This window comes from Ambystoma mexicanum, chromosome 9, assembly GCF_040938575.1.
Source record: "Ambystoma mexicanum isolate Mex_15411 chromosome 9, UKY_AmexF1_1, whole genome shotgun sequence".
Lineage (NCBI taxonomy): Eukaryota > Metazoa > Chordata > Amphibia > Caudata > Ambystomatidae > Ambystoma > Ambystoma mexicanum.
In genome coordinates this window covers 615,855,591-615,877,344 of record NC_090931.1, presented here as the reverse complement: position 1 = coordinate 615,877,344, position 21,754 = coordinate 615,855,591, and the positions used below count along the sequence as shown (strand labels likewise).

The window sequence follows — 21,754 nt, the reverse complement described above, 5'->3', positions numbered from 1 at the left end:
AAGAAATTTGGGGTCCACAGAAGGCCTGTACTTTTTCACCAAATCCTTGTTCACAGCCTTCATGGCGTCTGGTTTTTTCGAGGTTTACAAAATGATTTTTTAGTGCTGTATGGAAGGGCAGCATAAGCTGCTTCGGAGGACCTCTATCTAAGATGTTTGTGAGATCAATATTTGGGTTGGGCAGGACGCCCCAACCCAAATATTCAATCACTTTGTTCATGACTGTTCTATAGACTGCATTTAGGTGAGAATGGACATTTGATGGACATTTGAAGTGTTAACTTAAACCTATGGGGAGGTAACCAGGCCACTCGCTTCCTTTAGACAAGTAGCTAAGTCTTCTAGACAAGATTGATGCAAGGTCAAGTCTTTTGCAACATTAGGCGTTCCAAAATGTCCATATCCAAAGGGTATCTTCCAAGATGGATCCAAAGAATTAGAATAAAATCCATCTTAGATCGGGGCTTGAATGTCAGAACAGACTGATGAAGACGTTGAAGGACTATGCGACTCCTTTGTGGAAGAAGTCGCAGTAGCTTTTAGCTTCGATTTTATCTCAGCAGTTGACATGGTAGACGCTACTCGAGACGCCATCTCTATGGTCTTCATAATCTGGCTTATGGGTACACGGGTGGAAACCTTAAACAATTCCATACTGGTTTTGGAAGATACAGTGGGATCAGTAGCTTTTTTCGGCTCTTTCGGGTGACCAGGAGAAAACACTTAGGATTCCGTCCATTTTCTCACAGAAAATGTCCCATTCTGCCACCCAAGGTGGTCTTTTTGGCAGTTGTCGGACGAGGAATCTGAAGATGACGAGCTATGGCATTGTTTCTTAGACTTCTTCCGTGATGACGAAGAGGGACCGGAATCGCTCATGGATCCCGATCGCTTCGAATGCTTTGAGCGTTTTGTGGGCCTTTCTGGAAACTTGTCTCCGGTGGAACGTCTACCTTCTGAAGATTTTCTCTCCTAAGCTGTGGAAGATGGAGACTTTGAAACCGACTGACCTAGGGTGATTTTCGCCCTTCTCCCCTTCAAGGGGTCATCGATTAGCAGGCACAGCAATCAATTCATGTCCTTCGCCTGTTTTCGGCATAGACGTGATAAATCACAAGGAACAAGTTACTTACCTGTAACTGTTGTTCTCCAGCATGGGTCTGGCATGGATTCACATGCTCATGAATATTCCCCGTCAGGCTGGGAATCCTCGGTAAAGAAAAATCAGTATCAGTTTCGTTTCTGATCTGTCTTTCGTAGTAGTAACCAATCACTGATCTCTGCGTCATACTGACCACAGCCAATGACTGCCATCTCCCTAAGCCCCGCCTCTGGCAGCCATCTTCAGATTTGGTAGCACGTGAAGCGGCAGTATGACCAAGTGAAGAGCCGCAGAGGGGTAGGCGGGAGGGTTCGCATGTGAATCCATGCCAGACCCATGCTGGAGAACAACAGTTACAGGTAAGTAACTTGTTCCTTCTCCCGCATGGGGTCTGGCATGGATTCACATGCTCATGAATAAAAGAATACACAGCAGTACACACATGCACAACCACGGGAGGTGGCAAAGGCTCAACATTAAGCATTACATCCAAAACTCAACATTAAGCAATTCTTGCCTCCTCATCAGGCTCACCTTAGGCGAACAGGTTGCGCAGCACTGCTTGGCCGACCCTGGACTCCTCCCTGGAATCCAAATCGACGCAGTAAAATTTCGTGAAGGTGTGAGTCGACCTCCACGTAGCAGCCCTGCAGATGTCCAGCAAGGGCACACCAGATCGTAACGCCGTGGTAGCTGCGATCGCTCTGGTGGAATGGGCTCTCGGACAGCCAGGCAGCGGTCGGTTTGCCAACTGATGACAGTACATGATACAGCCGGAGAGCCATCTGGAAATGGAAGCCTTCGAGAGAGTCTTCCCCTGATTGACAAGACCAAAGTTCACAAAAAGCTGTGACGTCTTCCGAAAACACTTCGTGCGGTCCACGTAGAACTTCAGCGCTCTAGCCACATCCAGCGAGTGCAAAGTCCTTTCAGCCGGCGACAAAGGCGACGGGAAGAAAACAGGCAACACCAAGGGTTCGTTGAGGTGGAAGTCTGATGGCACCTTGGGCATGAAGGAGGGGTGCGTCCCTGGAAAGAAGATCCGCGTCCACTGGCAGCTTGATTGACGGGGACTCGACGGGGACGCTGACAAGTCCAGAAGGTCCGGAAACCATATCACACAGGTGCAACGAGGATCATCCTGCACCGTGACCTCTTGAGCTGGTTGATGAGCCGGATCAGCAGCGGCAATGGAGGGAACGCATATAGGAACAGGCCCTCCCAGGGGAACGAGAAAGCATTGGCCATGCTTCTCGGCTGGGGGAACCTGCTGGCGAACCTCCGGCACTTGGAGTTTGTCGCCGTCGCAAACAGATCGATCTGGGGTGTGCCCCACCGTCGGAAGAGGCGGTCCACTAGATCCTGTCGTAGTTCCCACTCGTGGCACAAGCGGAGCTCTCTGCTGAGCGAGTCGGCGATGGTGTTTTTTATCCCTGCCAGATGAAACGGCACCAGAAACATCCCTTGGACTACGGCCCAATGCCACAGATCCTGAGCCTCCTTGGACAGGGCTGGGGATCTGGTACTGCCCTGCTTCCTGATGTAGAACATGGTGGTGGTGTTGTCGGTGAAGATCCTCACCACATTGCCCTTGAGGGACGGAAGAAAGGACCTGAGGGCCCAAAACACTGCACGGAGTTCCAGGACGTTGATATGAAGGGACTTCTCCGTCGGCAGCCAAAGGCCCCTCGCGTGCAGATTTTCGGTGTGCGCTCCCCACCCTTCCAGGGAGGCATCCGTGGTCACTGTCTTCTGGTGGCCCGGGGTCTGGAAGTCCATGCCCGCCGTCAGATGCGCGCGGGTGCCCCACCACCGGATCACTCGTCGGAAGCTCTCGTCGAGTTGATCCTGTCCTCGAAGCTGCCCGTCGTCTGGATCCAGCGAGCGTCCAGGAACTCCTGTAACGGGCGCATCCGAAGCTCGCACAGGCGGATGAGATAAATGCAAGAAGACATCATTCCGAGGAGGGACTTGATGGACCTCACCCTGGCCGCGTCCGCAACCAGCATCCGATGCACCTTGCCCAAGATGACCCTCGTCCTTTCCTCCGACGGAGAGGCCAGAAGCGCCACTGTGTCGAGCTTCGCTCCCAGAAACAGTGCGTCTTGCGCGGGCACCAGGTGGGACTTGGCGTAGTTTATGGAGAATCCCAGGTCTGTGAGTAGTTGGACGGTCCTCGCCGTGTGCTCTGCGGCGAGCTCCTTTGTCTTTGCTCGGATGAGTCAGTCGTCCAGGTAGGGGTAGACGTGGATCCCCTCCAGGTGCAGCCGCGCCGCCACCGGTGCGAGGCACTTGGTGAACACCCTGGTTGCCGACCTCAATCCGAAGGGAAGGGCTCTGAATTGGTAGTGACGCCCTTGGACCACAAATCTTAGAAACGTTCGGTATCCCTTTAGGATGGGGATATGGAAGTAGGCATCCTCCAAATCCAACGACGACAGGAAATCGCCCTCCTCCAGTTGACCCAGGACGTGCTGGAGGGTGACCATCCGGAACTTCAGTGCCTTGATGAATTTGTTCAGTCGTCGTAGGTCCAGGATGGGACGCCATCCTCCCGTCTTCTTCTTCACGAGGAAGTATCTTGAGTAAACTCCGGAGCCCCGAAGCCTCTTTGGGACGAGCTTGATAGAGCCTTTCTTGAGCATCGCCTTTACCTCCAAGAGAAGTTGAGGGACGTGAGGTTCCTTCCTGGCCACGGGGGGGATGCGCGGCCACTTCAGAAACCCGAGCGCGTGACCCTGGGCCAGGGCGTCCAGCACCCAACGGTCGGTGGAGATGGACTCCCACACGCTGACGAAGCTCGCCAGCCGGCCTCCCACCGGAGTGCTTCAGTGGGGGCCCGACCCCACGGCCGGTTCAGTCCTGCTTCGACGAGGCTTTGCCGCCTTGTCCTCCTTGGCGACGACGGCGGGGTTCGCCCGACTTGTCTCGTCCCCTGTAGGCTTCCTGTGACGATGAACGGGCCGCTTGACGATAGGTGGAAAATCCGCCGCCGGAAACTTTGGAGGCACCCTGCTAGCCTCTGCTGCTCCGAAAGGGCGGCCGTCGTTGCTGGAGAACACCAAGAGCCCGGGCTGTCTCCGTCTTGATGGCTTGTAGGGAATCGTCCACTGTTTTCCCAAACAGGTTGCTCCCGTCGAACGGCATGTCCAATACTCTGGTCTGCACGTCCTGACGGAAGTCAGTTGCCTTGAGCCATCCACGCCGTCTAAGGCACACGCCGTTGCCCAACTGGCGAAATCCAGTGTCAGCAATGTCCATCGCCATCGTAATGGCGTGGTCCGACGCCACTTCTCCTTCCTGCAAGATCTCTAGGGCCTCCGCCCTCTTGTCGTCTGGTAAGAAGTCCAGCAGGGGGGCGATTTTGTACCACAACTCCCTGTCGTAGCGCGCTACGATAGCCAAGGCATTGGCAGCCTTAATCGTCGTCGCTGCCGATGAGATGACTTTGCGTCCCATCGTGTCCAATTTCTTTCCCTCGCCCTCGGGAGGTTGACGTAGAGGCCGAGGCCCCACCCGCTTTCTTCCTGGCCGCCGCAGAGACGACCGAGTCCGGGGGCGGCTGTGCCCGAAGGCACAAGGGGGCCGCGTCCGGGACCCGGTACTTTTTCTCGTACCGATCCCTTCTCACAGGCGTTGTGGATGGGTTCTTGAGGAGGGCGAGACCCTCATCCCAGATATCGTCCAGTAGAGGTACAGCGAGGACCATCTTCCTCTTGGTCTTGCGTCGTTGATAAAGGAAACCTTCCTTCTCTTCCGGGCAGAGCTGGAAAAGCTTGGATGCCCTGGCGATCATGGCATGAAACGATCCAATCTCGTTGGGCGGGGAAGCCCGGGGAGGAGGTGACAACGGGAGATCCTCGTCGTAAACCTTGTCGTCTGTGCCCGTCGCGGCCGTGTCAGTCCCCGTATCATCTCCACGGGACATGGACGGGGAGGAGGGCTGAGCAGGGCGCGATGGTTGAAAAGGAGGTGGAGGATGAATCCTTCTTCTCTTAGGAGGAGGGCTCCCAAAAGGGCCTGGCTCCGGGTCCCCCGTCGGGAGAGGTTCCTCCGTTGGTGGTAACGGCAATCTCGTCCTTATCTCCGAGCAGAAGGACTGTATAGCCAACAAAATGGCTGACGAGTTGTCTTGCGGCACTGGTTGAGGCGATTCCGACGGGCGGTCAGGAGCCCCGTCGGCACCCTCGACGTTCTCGTTGTCTCCTACGTCGGGGTCCCTCCCGACGGGCTGGTCTTCTTCCACGCCAATGCCGTGGCTTAAGACTTCGATCAGTTCCTCCTCAGAGGTTGAGGCCGAATCCACGACAACCTTTTTCTTCTCCGTCTGAGGTTTCACGGGGGTCCTGTCGATGGGCATGAAAGAGGACTCCCTCCGCGGTGGCAGGGAGACTCTGGGCCCCGAGGTCGCCACCACTGGTGTAGTCTCCACAGGCTGAGCCAGGGCCGCCGCGACTGTCTCGATAGAGGCCTTGGCCGGGTGGATCAAGGCTTTCACCACCTTAGTTGCGCTCACCGCCTTCTCCTTGGGGGGAGCGTCACCGCCTCGCTCCCCCTCCGATGGGGCCTTCGAGCTCGACCGGGGTCTCTCCAGGAGCTTCGCCGGGTGCTCGGCCTTCCTCTTACCCGAGCCAGAGCGTTGGCTCGTGGTTGCTGGCGCCGGGGAGGATGCACCCTGCCTGGCGCCCGTAGAGCCCGACCGTTCGGCTCTCCCGGTGCCAGCGGACTCGCGGTGCTTGGCCTTCTGTTGGACCCCCGTCGCCGGGGCGCCCTCAAAGGTCTTAGAAGACCGCTCGGACTTCTTCTCGCCCGACGGGCTATTCCCTTCCAGCCAGTTGGCGAGACGCAGATGGCGGTCCTTCATGGTCCGCTCCGACATATTGCCGCAAAACGCACAGTCCTTCGCCTCGTGCGTCTTGTCCTCATGCAGGCAGTAGAGGCAAAGGGAGTGTTCGTCCTCCTTAAAGACATTCTGAAGCTGGCATCCAGGGCAGACCCTGAACAGCTTTCCGGGCGTCGAACTTCCCTTCTCCTGGGCCATGATAGAGATGGGCCTGAGAAACTTCTGGTGTCCTCCAAAAGCATCCTTGAGGGGCGTAGAAGAATCCGACACGGGTCCCCGTTGATCGAATAAAGAAACGGTGGAGCTTGAGGCTCTTTTGACCGGAAAAGAGAAAATTTTCCTAAGAAAAAGCGCGAAAAAAGCACTAAAGCTCGAGAGCAATAGCACGAGGAGCCCAACACTTGAACGTGCGGTAGAAATCTGAAGATGGCTGCCAGAGGCGGGGCTTAGGGAGATGGCAGTCATTGGCTGTGGTCAGTATGACGCAGAGATCAGTGATTGGTTACTACTACGAAAGACAGATCAGAAACGAAACTGATACTGATTTTTCTTTACCGAGGATTCCCAGCCTGACGACGGGGGATATTCATGAGCATGTGAATCCATGCCAGACTCCATGCTGGAGAAAAAGAATTGCGTTAGTTGAAAAGAATCACTGAGTCAAATCAAACAGTTCAGAGAGTATGCTGTGCATGCAGAAAAATGGAACTGAGGGAGCGGTGCATGCTATTCATAGTACCATCGTCACGTTTGGAGGCGGAAATTTTAACAGTCGAGGGACATAGACGATGATGCGCAGCACCCGCTACTGTAGAAAACATTTCCAAAACTGCAAAGCAGGATACAAACACATCTAAGATGAGAAATCCGTTGGAGGACAATACATTAGAATGGATGTTTATTTCTGTCCGTGTGACGCTTCTCCGCAAAGCTGTGGGTTATACAATGTGCTGTTTCTTCCTATTTCGATTTTTATTTGTCACATTATAATCACTATTAGTACCCGGCGGGAGTCAAGCGGAATGCAACACGCATTCTGCTTGGCTCTCGCCGGGTCCTTACCCGGCCGAGAATCCTTTGATTCTCGGCCGGGATTCCAGCTGCCTTATCCTTGGCAGGGGGGCGTGGCAGCCCCTCAGCCAATGAGGAGGCTCGAAGCGGGGCCATCCCCACTGTGAGCCTCCCCACGGCTGAGAAGCTGCCTTCGCCCCCCGCTGGGGACTCAAGTAAGCTTTTTTTTTGCCTCCCCCTCCTTCCTCCCTACCCCACCCCACTTACCTTCTTGCTCCTGTGTCCCTGGTGGGGGACGATGGCAGCCTCCAGCAGTGTGGAGACTCCACACAGCTGGAGGCTTACATCTTCCCCTGCCGGGGACGCAGGTACGTTTCTTTTTTTTCTCTCCCCTCCCTCCCGCCCAACCCCACTTACCTTCTGCTTTTTTTTTCTTTTCGGGAGCGGATGCGCTGGGAACACTTGTGTTCCCAGCGACTCCGCTCCCGAAGGCCGCAATGGAAAGAGAAAACGGACTCCCGTTTTCCCTTTCCCGGCGGCCATTTTCCTGGTCGGCCTTGTTTTTTTTTCTGTCCCGAAACGCTGCGGCTTTTCGGGACAGAAAAAAAATGCTTTTAGTGCCCCGGTCACGCATATATTGCGGGCCAGGGTACTAATAGCAATATGACCCTCGCGTCCGGGGCATTACCGACTCAGGTAATGCCCCGGGGCCTTCGTTAACTACAACTATGGGCCCGGGGCATTACCTGAGTCGGTAATGCCCCCGCCGCTCGGGTCATATTGCTTAATTAAAAAATACTCTTCACAGCAATGACGATCCTTTAAACTGTTTTCTTGAAAACTTCCTTCTGGGGCAATTAAAGGTGATCTGCAGTACCGGCCTGTAAAAAAAAAAAAAAAAACACTTTTGCTACTTGTGAGCCTGTACTGCCTTATCAGATCGTTCATCACAGGTCGTAATTAGGCTAACGGTGCTCCAGACCAAACGACTGGCAGAACTGTAGATCAGACTTATGAAAAAAAGGTGGACCAGAACTTGCAGCCTAGAAGGGAGAAATTCTAAAAGACATTTCATAGGGAAAAAAAATAATAAGCTCAACACAGATGATATACTTCTCGGCCAAATGATGTGCAACAGAAAATAAATGGGAGGCAGATGGACCAATCATTCGGACATTCACCTAACTTTACAATTTCACAATGCTCAAGTTATGATGTACCAGACCTAAGAATCCAAAATAGCATGAGAATGGGAAAAGGGCGAAACGGTGGGAAAAGGGCAACCGTGGTAAGAAAAGATTTGCTGGGGAGTTATTTTACAGGCCTTTGTGCAGTATCATGAATGCACAACTGCGGGTTGGTACTGCCTAACCAGTGATGGCACAATACATTTCAACAATTAGAGACATGAAGAACTACTAAAGGAGACAGATTTGGTCATAAGAATTGTTTTTAATAAGTGCTCAGTTAAGAATTAAGGACTTCCGAATAGATTGCAGACATGTGCAGAAGAAAGGTTAACGTTACAAAACAGCACTGAGAACGGAGAGTAAAAGATTCTCCTGCAGTGCTGACTGAATTAGTAAAGAAGCACATTAGCAGGTTAGACAACAGAGAGTGGCACATGCCCCACGGCATTGACATTCTCAGTGGTATGACAAGGACTTTTGGCATCATCGCCACGGAGATGAAACGTTCAGGGTTTAAATGACAACATAAAAACATACCCATGCATCAGGGAGGTAGCCTTTTCAATGAGCAAACAGAAGGAAAACAACTCGCAACACTTCATTTTTTTCTCAATTTAAGGCGCCTAGCAGAATTAATGGTGTTCAGTTTGACACGCTCTTTAACACATTTTGAGCAAGTCATTATGAACTTGATGTAAAAATGGTTAATATGACAAGCACCGTCAATGCAGTAGGATGAACTCAGTTCAGGAAGAAGTGTGAATGTTGCATGACTGAAATGCTCCAACAAAAGATCCATGTGTGCAGAGCTTACATTTTGTTACACTCCACTTGCTGCAGCCCCAAAAAACACGCGCTTAATTTTAATGTACAAACTTGCAGCTAGAAGAACTGCACTCAAATTAGGAGCACTATAAAATAGTCGTCAAGCCGTGATATCAAATGGCAATTGCCGCTCTTTATAGGAAGCAAACTGGACTACATAACTCATTTAACATTCAGGCAGCTTAAAAGTACTGTTCTGTGGAAAATGTGTACATTTTTAGCTTTTCGATGGTGGCTACACGAATCAGGATTTTAAAGAAACTCGGGCTGTGAGTAGTGAGAAAGGGCAAAGTCTAATACATGGAGACATTCATACAGATTTATTTTACATTAACAGCCTCTCCCTCCCCTTCCCCCCAATCAACCTGCTCTCTGGAAACAGCTTACTCGGTTCACAGAAACAGAACATGAAAGGTCGCCTGGAACAGCACAGTGAAGCACGAGTCATATTTATGCAACTAACTACCCTTGAATTTTACAAGAGGTAAGTGATTTTGCAATAGTATCTCTAATCTCCCTAACTCCAAACTGAATATAAGGAGCAAAAGGCAACATGGTAAACAAATCTGTTTGAATTCTCTTGTAGATCTTCCTTGTGATCAAATGTACTGAATTGTTTAGATATTAAATCTAACAAGTACCTGGTCCTGCGGTGGACTACATTTAAAAAAGAAATTCAAGGTCATGACCCAGAAGAGAAATTGTGTAAAAATTGCAGTGTGCAATTTACTAGGACATGATGTGGCCAAACTAACTTCTACTATCCATTAGGCGCTCTATGAAGGGGTGATTGGATGGAGCACCAATGACCGGCCTGCACACAGATTCAAGCAAAGGCAGACACTGGTGTCAAACCTAGAGAACCACCAAGTACGAACACCAGTACAACATCATTGATTCAGACTAAAAAGAACCAGCCTAGGGTTTCACTTTAAAGATATTGCAGATTTTGATTTACTTGTCAGCTAATGGGTGCAAAAAAGTCAATGCCACAAAAACATTGATGCATCTATGCCAGCCTGACCACCTTCCCATTACCCTCTTCCTGGTGCTGTGGCGGTTGCAAGGCATGGTAGAGTACTATAAATGCAACGAAGCAAGTACAACAAGGCTGTAATGCCACTGCCAATGGAGGCAGCATGAGATCACAGTTGACTTTGCATTTTTAAGAGCAAGCCTATATTTGGATGGACTAAATGTAATTTTCCCTTTTGAATTGCAAACCAACTTAAGCAGTTGTTTTGGCATTCAAAGAGGCCATTCATTTATGGGTAATCTGTTTTTCACAAGTACAGTGTTTGTAGTGGGCACAACAGCTCCCCTCCAAGAATTCCTTCGGTCCTGAATTAGAGTTTACTAAAAATAAATATTCATGAACTACTTTTATGTGCCTAAAGATGAGCAAACTATTCAACTTGTCAACACATCCACAAACCATAACTGTGCATGCCCTGATCTTGCCATAAAAGAAAAGTTGGGCAAGGCATGTATCAACTGAGTTGGCCATGGGATGCAGAAGAATAGACAATATACATCACAAATAATGGGCAAAGTTAAAGAACTGGGGGTCACTTGTGTATAGGAAGGATACATTCATAGCCATGTATGGAAATGACTGAGACGAAGGAGTTTGTCCACATGCAGTTTTAATTAGAATGAAGGGATTGGGAGCCATACATGTTGGTAGCCTCTGGGTGTAATAAAACTTTTGCATGCACAATTTTAATCAGGCATAATACGGGGACCATGGACATTCAACCCTCACCAAAAGGCTGGCATTGAATTGGGGATTTTGAGGTCCATATGCAAAACCGGCCAGAAAAGTAAAAAAAGTTGTGCCAGGCGTGCACATGTTTTACATAGACATAGTCAAGTTCAGAGGGTCATGTGTATGTTCACCGGTTTTAGCTGGTCTCTGAAGAAATGGGTACTATAATCCATGTCGAGAGCTAAAGCAGTAGTCTCACCACCCCCCCCTCACACACAAAAGATTGAGGTAAAACAATCAACAAACAACATTGCACAATGTTCATGTTTGCAAGACGCGGACTGCAGTAACGTTTGAGGTTATATTATTATTTCCTGTGTTGCTAATACAATTTGACCTTTTTCCACCAGTAAGAAAATGGGCAGTACCGTGGCACGTATGCCCAGATTCTATCCTGAATAAGAATCTTAGTTTAAAATAGTTTGTTTTTATAAATTATTTTTAGCACCCCATCCCTTAATTCTTACACATGCTACAATTAACGCAACCATGAAAGCTGCAATTCTGAAAAATTCCTGTGCTCAAAACAAACTTTGTGGCACAGGCACATCCAGAAGGCGCAAAAAAGAATTCCAACAGCAGGAAGGCAGATCTAAAATCATTTTTCAGTGAGAGAATCAGCTGAAAAAGTGAGAGAAATTCTACTCCAAAAGCCATGCATTCTTAATCTCAAATCTGCCAGAACCAGCCGTCTGGTGTACACACAGGCTAGTAGTCAACTAGCATTCGCTTCTAATTAAATGTGTCTGGGGAAAAAGGTGTCCCAGTTGGAAATGGTAAGATATCTGTGCTCTCGAGAGCTTTTCAAAAATAACGGATGCATCTTGGGGAAAAGCTACATTTCAAAGTAGAAGCGACAGTACTTGGTGTTTGCTCACTCCTCTTACCTTAGACTAAAGAAACATTTTTGTAAAATCATTTTGGTACCCTTGACGGAAATAAAACAACTCTAGTTTAGGACAACTCCCTCACTCAAAGTGCAAAACGTGAAACCATTGTTCATGTCTATCAATGACAAGTTCACATTTTGCATGTGCTAAATGGAGGAAAAGTGTGCTTCTCAGAGCGGTCACAGCAGCCATATGTAGTACTTAGCCTTTGTAACTTAACAACTTGCACTATTAAACATCTATTTTTGCAAGAGAAATCCGTATACACATTACATCCAACCTGTATCCTACAGTTTAAATCAACCACTGCTCGGGGGAGGGATCGGAGATCATTACTACACATTTCCATGTGCCTTCAATTTCTCTGAAGCACAACCATTTGATAAACCTGTGGTTCAATCCCGTCCCTGTCATGTCACAAATATATATGTGCAGCTACTGGGAGGCATAATTAGAAGGTAGGACAAATCCGAGTCCAACAGTACACAACTGATATTTAACAGTGCCTGTATGTGGAAGGGGTTAAAGATCTTCCTGAGGTGGAGCATGTCTTCCAGGGGATCAAGGGCTAAATGGGCAACTTTAAAAAAAATAAAAAATAAAAATAATTGTGAAGACATTGCCAAGTTCCTGGTTTTCCCCACTTCTCAAACTTGATTACTCCATTTAGACTGTTGCCAAGTTTCATCTGCACTCCATTTGGTCAATTCATGGGTACATATTTTTCCCCACAATTTTCACACCTTGGTCTATTTTGTAGTTATCCCTTAAATGGACACTGTAACCCAAGTCTTGGATCAGCCTTCCCATGATGTACCCTTGCGCCTTGGAAGGCATGTTCCCTGCTCTTGCCTTGGTGGTCGATTCTAGGAAGTTGCCCATAACACCACAGTGTTTGCTACTGCCCGCTTCATCAACAAAGGTAATTGGATTTCCCCCCCCAAGCTACTTGGATGTTAAATAGAAGCTTGCTGGTGGGACCAAAGGACATCGCTTGTGGGCTATTCTGTGGATGTTGCTATGTGATTATTTTGCCACTAAGATTACAATAAGACAATGACATGGGCAGATTGTATTCTGGGTTAGAGGTGTTTTAATATGAACTTGTGTTTTTATATTATTGATGAGGTCTACACACGTGGCTGTCCATGAAATAACCAAAAATAAAAAAAACGAATGAGCAATTATTGAATTTATTTTGTTCGAAAAACGAAAAAATTACTTTGGCTTTTTTGCACTTTTTTCTTTTAACAATGTGGGGTTGGGACCCCCCCACAATGCCCCCAACTTCCCCCTACCTTTACCTCACCCCACCTATTTTTTACAAAAAAATACAAACATTTCAAAATAATTTGCCCAAAAAAACTCAGTAATTTCTCCTTTGTTATTTTTCCATTCGGTTATTTCTACGGATACCCTACGCACATGTGCCAGGCACGCTTCATACATTTTCTCAAGCTCTAAAAACAAAAATTTGGTAGGAATTGGCAATAGGTTTACATACTGGCCTTTCACCTTGTACCTCATTATTTCTATGTCTATGTTTGAAGAGTTGGGCTTGTATCTTTCAAATTTGACATTACTGCCTTATAAATATTTACAAGCTACGACAGTATGCATATTTTTTAGGTCCTTTTTTCTAGGCAAGTGGATGTGGGGGCAGATATCCCATCCTATGCCCAAAGTCCTCCTTACAGGCATGGAACAAGGTATAGGGCACAGAGCATAAAAATGGAAGTCCCCCGGGTGTTACATGAAATGTGATCCCATCAGCCCACTCTATTAGAATGCACATGTACACTCACCGGCAGTGCTTTAAGTGGGGTAAGAAATTGAGGGGGGCTCATTTTGGGGTGTGACTTCCATTTTGGCACAGCTTGACAAGTGAACAAACTGTAGTAAGGTGCGCAAACAAATATATAAATGCATTTAAGCATTTATATATTTGTATGTGTACCTTACAACGGTTGGTGTACTTTTCAAGCCATCGTTTATAAACCTAGAAATATGTAACATATTTCTCGGTTTATAAAAGATGGCTTGAAACGTACACAATTTAAGCCATCTTTTAAAAAGCTTTGAGGGCCAACAAAATCTGAAGTGTCTTTGTTCCGTCGACAAAGCTTCATAAAAGATGGCTTGAAAAGTACACAATTCAAGCCATCTTTTATAAAGCTTTGCCAACCGACAAAGACGCCCCGAGCACGGTGATCTGTGATCTGCTCTGCAGAGCAGATAGATCACCAAGCCTGAGGCGTCTTTGACCCTCTGCGAACCCCGGGCTCAGTGATATAATCCGAAGATTAGATCAGAGCCTCCAGGTGCGCTGAGGGTCAGTGACCTTGGGAGGGGAAACAAAGGGACCATAACTTTCTCTTGTGACCTGTGGCTGGTTTGCACTTCTGTCAATCGCACAGCTGCCTGCCTTTAAAATGGCGGGCGCATCTCCCATCTCGGCTACAGCCGTGGCAGGATAATGTGTCCCGGTATGGTGGGATCGGCGGGCCCCAGATCAGCCCTACTTTTTGGAGACTGCTGGGGCCCGGCCCACTGAAAGCACTGCCTACCGGGCACTAAAAGGGTTTCTAAATAAATGTCCACACATCTATGCCCTATTACGTGCATCGTTCTCAATTGTGCAGGTTTACACGAGAAAACAGTATCTGCAGATTGGAAACTAAAACAATGCTCAGAGTAGATTTCTTTTTAAAATGGAGGGGTCAGCCAGTAAAGAAGGCATGGATCCAACCAAAAATGTGTTACCCATACACTCCAAGATTAAACATATTTTTCAAAATGACTGACCAAGAACACGAACGAAATGAAAAGAGGCAGTTCTGAGTTTAAAGTCCCAAGCAGAACCCTGAAATAAGTTTCTCTAAACATGTGCTGTTTCCTGCAAAAGAGACTATGATGCTCTTGGGCGTGGTATTCTCCAATATGACTTTACACATCTACCAGTGTAGCCTTCCCCACAGATAGTAGTTTTGAAAGTGTGCTGGAAGCTTACATAACTTGCAAAAGCAAACCAGTCAGGACACAACTCTATGACAACATTGACAAAACACCCAAATTAGTGCACAAACCTTCAACCAAATGTTGCCTTTACAGCTGATTTCTAGGCTTTAAGCACCAGCATATTATTCATTGCTAATCAAAGGACGAGTGCGAATACCCCAATAGCCATGCCATTTTACCCTCAACCAACAGCAGATGGAATAGAAAACCACCAACATATGGCAAGCAGAATGAACAGCTAAAAGCATTCTTTTACAAAATACTATTTGGGCCATGGAATACAACGCATACATACGAGAAGTATTTGAAATCGTAAAGTATAAGACATTTCACTCACAATTTGGTAAACAGAGTAAGTGCAAGTGGTAGGGCTACCTGTCTTGGCCACTCCCCATTGTACACTGAAAAGGACCACATGATGGGGCAAAATGGGTAACTTTAGTTCAAACTTCCACTTCAGATTCAATGATGAGCATTTTGAATAAAAATGACTCCATGGAATATTCTCATGCTATTTAAAGAGAAAAACATAAGGAGCACAAAAGAAATAGCCTAAGCATTGTCAAACGGACTACCAAAATGTAAAGAAAATGGGAATCGGCACAAATCCTTCACTCAAATATGGACTTCAAATATTGGTTCCAGGGGTCAGCCTGCAATTTCATAATAGTGTATTCTTCCAAGCATGGACTAAAGAAAGTGGTCTTCAATTGGATGATGGTTTATTAACTGCTATACAACAAGAACGCAGCCTGCAACACATGGCCTAGCTACTCAAAAACGGACTTAAATTCGTTTGAGTTTCATTCTGAAATGCCAACAAGAAAAAGTCAACCTGACAATGCCAGGTCAGATGTCTGGAACTCATGATGTCATGTCTACGCAAACTAGAGATGTTGCTAATGCCATAGGCCTCAAGAGTTACAAAAGGGATGTTAAACATCATTTTTCATGCATAATGCAAAGCAAGAGGGTTGCACATTCAACATATATGTAGTAATATACCGTAACACCGCCATTAAGAATTAAGCAATGGTATGAAAAGATTTTTTAAAAAGCATTCTGTAGCACTATCATAAAAACCCATGTGGTCAACATGGCAGTTTTTCTGTAAGCAGAAACATGTATGTATTATTTAGGGTTAACTTTCTAATGCAGCCTATGATAAACATCGATAAAACTAAAATGAGGCAACATAAGTTAAGCAAACAACCAGACTAAAAACCTAACAAAGGGGCTTTAATAAAACCCTCATAAAAAGAATGTGCAAGTCTATTCCCGTCCTTCCCAAAGACATGCCTTCAAATGCATGGCACCTTGGAAAAAAAAAAAATATACCACATTTTGATTATTTCCAACCTGCACCTAAGACCATGATGGAATCGGTAATTCACGGTAAAGTCTCATCTAAGGGGAAGTCTCATCTAAGGGGCGTGGATCCAAACCATTTTCTCTGTCCTTGTGCAACATGGGTGAGGATTACCGAAGTAGACGCTGCATTTGAAAAATGGAAATGTTTCAAAAAGCAATGCAAGTTCCCTTCCAAATTATGCAACTTTCAAAAGGAGGAGCGCCTAACTGTAGAAGGAGACTGGTCGGCTTGGAATCCGTCCTGGAAAAAGAAAACCCCCCCCAGGGCGACCTCAAATTATCGGACGGGGCCACAAATACAGCAGGCAATGTTGTAGAGTTCCCGCCCCAATTTACAACCAGCGCAACCAATTTAAAGAATGCATGATCCTTTTGGTCAAAAAATGGAAAAGGGCATTTTCTTTGGGAACAGAATCTAAACATTAAAGACCCCTAATTTGTCAGTTCTATTAGTGGCGAAGCCAGGGTATGCTGGGAGGCAAGAAGCAGAGGGCAGTAATCATAAGCCTATTTCAGGACAGCAGCCATAATAAAAATCACAACTAATTATGGGGGAAAGTAGGTACACAAAAATGTAAATTGAGGGGGAAGGACTCCTGTGCAAATTATGGCCTTGTCTCTTAGAATTCGAATTTCAAGAAATCACCCTCCGCCCCCCTCAACCACGAAAAGGGACTGGGCATAGCGATTGCAACATTTCTTATCCCAACCTGTGCTAGGTATAACCGTAAGAGTTTGGCACCCTCTCAGGTCCCACCATAGCCTATGAGGTTTCGTTAGCATGCTATCTGCTGCAGCAAATTCTGTGGTAAACCAAAGGCACAAACGTTTTGCAATGCCATTCAAAGAGCCATTTAAGCATCCGTTCTGAAAATACTGTTTCCTCTTACAATAAAATGTCATCTACAACATATGAGCATCCACAATACTTTTACATCCAACATAAGGGGTACCTTCACGGACTGGACTGGGGGAGTGGGCAGCAAGAAATCCTAGGAATCATGACAAATTCTTAACAGAATTTAGGGATTTTAGTGCTGTAGGCAAAGCTTAAAGCATAACTGAAATGATACCACCCGGAAAACATGCACTCTGGTTTGGAATAAAATGAAGCACCCCAGGTTTCATCATCAACAGAATCCTAAGACATTTATTTTGGATAACCTGGAGCACCGCCTGGCTGAGCATCAAGGCAACGCACCAGGTACTCCCAATGCTAAAGTAGAAACACCTTGATCACAAAAGCCTGCATCTTTCACACAAGACTTCAAATTGAGAGGCATTTTCACCACTACAGGAAACGAGAAGAGTACTTGCTTGATGCCATCTTCTGGAACCCATGCCCTTTATAATGAAGTCAACTGCGGGTGGCAGAAGCCAACAGGGTCACAATACCCAGAATAGAATCATTACCCCCCCATCTCAACTTGGTATTTGGGTCTCTGGGCTAGGGAGGTAATGGCTTTACAACATATCGAGGTCTGCAATCTTGTTCAGAGCAGGGGTTCTTGTTATGCTCTGGTTCTGAACACTATAAAGGTAAACTAGGACACCCATCGAAAAATATATGGACGAATGGTAAAGAGATAGTGAGCACACAAAACCTGAAAAGTCCTTAAACATAATTGTCAAAAAGTGTGAAGGCCTAGGATTTATTTTTTCCAACCGTGCGGATTAAGGAGAGAGGATACAATAACCTGGGTCCAACAAAGGACACCACCTCCCTTTAAAAGATTTAACAGAAAATAGGACAGAACTAACATGTTGCAGTTTCACAGGGCTCTGGTGAGAAAAGCAATTAGCTTCAGTACGTCAAATAAAAAATCTGCCCATTGTCAATAACGCTGGAAAAGTCTGATAACTATTTGCATTCAGCATGGTTAGTATGGTTTCAGCTGTTCAATTCGAATCCAAAATGTATGTGAACGTGCAATAGGCATAGTATCCAAAAGACGCTCTTCATAGGGATTATGATCTAGAAAATCAGATACCCCAAGGGACATACTAGCTATATAATAATTCATTCTGAAAAGGAGGAAAACAGGAAAGCAGCAGCCATATATTGACTCATGCCAGAAACAACTGCATCTTGGGGCATGGTACAAATGGAGAAGACCCACAAAAGCAAACTCCTGTTGTCTAACAGACAGATATTTGAACAACGCAGGAAGGGTCGATAGACCTGCACCGTTAACTTTGAAATTATTTTAATCCAGGCATTTGACAAAGCTTCTGCTCAGAGCCTTAAAACTTCCCTGGTGTACTTTGGGTAATGGGCTGCATCGCACCTACTAGATTTACTAAGTGCCTTTAGGTGGCAGCAACTCTGAGAAGCAACATCGTCACAAGAATAAAGAGGTAATCACATACAACACGATAAATACCCTTGCAGACACGAAAGCTGAAGTATCTGAATATTACACACAATTCACCAAAGCACACAAAAGTGGGGCTGAGCAGAGGATCTTTCTACTTTCTGTTGTAGGAAATACATTTTTGAAAAAAGACTGAATTACATCAAAATGGAAGTTCACTAAAGTCTTAATGACAGATGTATACCTTGGCCAAGAATGCTCTTGGGTGTCGCGTAGTTGTGTGCTTTTGGGGAAATTAAAGGTTTTTAACAAAATGTACAAATAACTGTACTTGAATTACTACTTAAACAGTTTAATTGTCTTCTTATGCAAAGTGGAGTGGACAGCTCTTAAAACCAGAAAGCGATGGCGCAGAGGCTAAATTGCCATTTCAGCCCCATCACCAGACAGTATACCAAACAATGATGGTCCTTCTGCTCTGGAGTTTGATCCAGTCTTACGTACTGCAACCACCACCATCATCGTATATGCCAACACAGCTTTCATCACTAGACAAATGCGAATACAGTAAGTATCAGTAAGGGCAAAACAGCACACACCTTGCGCAAATAATTTGGGCTTTAAACACATGAAAGCAACACAATACTTTGAAAATAAAGTCCTGTTGGCCAAGAAAATCGCTCATTGCATCCTTCTCAGAACCACCACCTGCTGAACAGAACACAAGTGGCAAAAACCTCTCGTTTAAATTCGATTTTTAAAATTAAAATCTAATCAAATTAAATAACTTCAAAGAGAACAGGCAGTCAGAAGATACTTTGTGAAAGGTCATGAACACTGCCATTCAAAAGGTTTGCCAAAGAGAAGATGAGGGAAACAGATAAGTTAGCAAAACAAAAATATACAGTGAGCAATGCAACACCTACCGTGAAGTAGCAGTATTATTTACTGCTCTCAATTTACAATACAAGAACATGTGAGGGGGTTGCACTTATGGATTTACATACATATGCTAGTCTTTGAAATATATTAAATGCCTAGAGAGATCTGGAGTGCTCTCGTGTTTTGGTTTGTATTTCTATTGATACTTGCCAAGCACTGTACGTTAAATCACCCCTACATGCTTGCAGGCCTTTCAGACAATCTATATGCACTTTTCCAGATTACTGGCAGCTTCTTTTTTGTTAAAGACACGCCAGTGGCACTGGTGTATGGAGGGGAAAAAAAGGATCGAAAATAGGACAGCAAAGTTAAATAATTCCCTTTCAGAGGAATTAGCATTCTTCTGAGTAACACACTAACCAAAGGAGGACCTGTTAAAATCGTCCCAATTTCCCTCTCCTCTGTGTTAGTATAGCCAAAGAACAAGATATAAAGTCCCTGAAGTTGGTGATAATCTTGCTCTGTGGCATGGGGATGCGTTCCAGGATTGCAGAGGCCATTAAAACCATGTTGCGGGCCAGGTCTTCGTTACACACAATGCTTTTAAAACAAATGGAAGTGTATGGCAAAGACATTTTGGGAGGGGGCGGCAATAGAGTTTGAGAAGTCACAGTACCATTTTCATAGTCCGCAGGAAAATTCTTCGATTCTTTTTTGAATCTAAAATCAATTTCGGACAACCTTTAATTAAATAACTATGTATAGATATATATAAGTGTGTATGTATGTGTATATATATATATATATATATATATATATATATATATATATATATATATATATATATATATATATATATATATATATATATATATATATTATAATCCCATCATTCTTTTTTCTGGCTCTTCCAGGGCATTGAACGGTTCATCAGATGCAGGGAATCCAACAGCTCAGACCCTGCAGAGTGGAGAATTTGACAGGCTTTAAGTGCGTGAAGGCCGTCAGTGTGCAGCATGGTCCATGGCTTCATTGTAAATAATTATCCTTTTGGGATCTGAAAATGGAAAACATTCAGTATTTAAAAAAAATAATATCAATGACAAAAGAAAAAGACCATTTATAAAAGTAAAGCATTTTAGTCGGTGTTACTAGAAATTGACCACATTTACTCAGATTGATGACAAACTCGTAAAAAAAGATGGATCTGAACAGCTTAATCAGCAGAGGTATCACCAAATGGACAGTGTGAGGCTATACATATGTGATGTCAAGAGGTCCTCTATGGCGCACCTTTTCCACGTTGGTGGCCTTGTTTCACATGCTTCTGCCAGTAAAGAAAGGAGGGGTTGGTATTGCAATTGGCAACGAGAGGGATGTAGGTGTGAAGCACAGGCAGGAGGTACCAGGGTCCAGAATAACAATATGGTTTGGAAGGGACACTTAGATTCGTAAACGCTTCACTGAGAAACCGTAGCCATCTTGTGCCTTCTGTAGGAGGAATCCACAGTTGTGAACTCTTAACGATCTACGTATCAACCTATTCTGCCTCATCGTGTAGTTCTATACAGACAGAGGAGCATGAGAAATTTGGGAAAGATGAGGCACAAACAAACTTAACACAAATCGACATGGTTGGGAGGTAGCACCTTCAATATATCTAAATGGACTTGAAGACATCTACTAAACGTGTGACAAGAGCCTGCGACAGACTAATACCATGTCTGGTGTACGCAAACTAGGTTTTCCTTTTAGGACAAACACTCTTTGCTCTACAATGTCGTTACCTGTTTTTTTACAGTACACATATTCTTGTCGTAGCAAATATTGTTAATTCACAGATAATGGCGTACCAAAGAGGCTGCAAAAGATTATATTTATTTCTTTCACTTTTTCATAAAGCGCCACTCGCCCATAGGCCTCAGAGCGCAACACAGAGCAGAAAAAAAGACAAAACAAAGTTATCAAGGGTCAGCAGGAGTTATGAAGGGACAGGCAAGCATCATTCAGGGTTCTGATTGAAGAGGAGGGTCTTCATTTCTTTTCTAAAAACGGGCTAAACTATTGATCGCACTTGTATGTCCTGGAAGGAGATTACAAAGCAGAGGGGCTTGGACATCAAAGATGGTACTCCCCAAAGTGCACCAATTTGTATCTAGGTTTGATGAGTGTAGGATAAGCGGCGGATCGAAACTACCTACCTCCTGCATTAGGTTTTATTCTGTTATTTTGGTAGCCAGGGCACACATTTCTTTGATGTTTACAGGACAGGGTCTTGATCTTATGGGTGATCCCCAGCCTCACAGGTAGCCAGTGAAGTGACCTTCTGGCCTCAGAGACATGGGCACATTTGGGAAGACCCCGAATTGCATGGAGCGCATTGTTTTGTGCGACCTGCAGGGCATGAATATTGGCTTGCAGCGTACCACCAAGGAGACTATTACAATAGTCGAGCATAGAGTCGAATAAAGCAGTGGTGGGCAGGACGAAGTTGTTAAATGAGAGAAATGGACTAATACAATTGATTCGTTTGGTAATC

General features: G+C 45.7%; 1 protein-coding gene across 3 annotated transcripts in view; it reads right to left on the bottom strand.

Moving 5' to 3' along the window:
- Nucleotides 1-8,388: 8,388 nt before the first annotated feature.
- Nucleotides 8,389-21,754, bottom strand: part of NUFIP2 (nuclear FMR1 interacting protein 2) — a 507,895-nt gene continuing 494,529 nt past the window's right edge. For all 3 annotated transcript variants that reach the window (XM_069615277.1, XM_069615278.1, XM_069615279.1), the window contains exon 4: nt 8,389-20,272. In XM_069615277.1, coding sequence (XP_069471378.1) covers nt 20,220-20,272 — 53 coding nt within the window. In that variant the 3' untranslated portion in view covers nt 8,389-20,219. The remainder of the gene's footprint in view (nt 20,273-21,754) is intronic.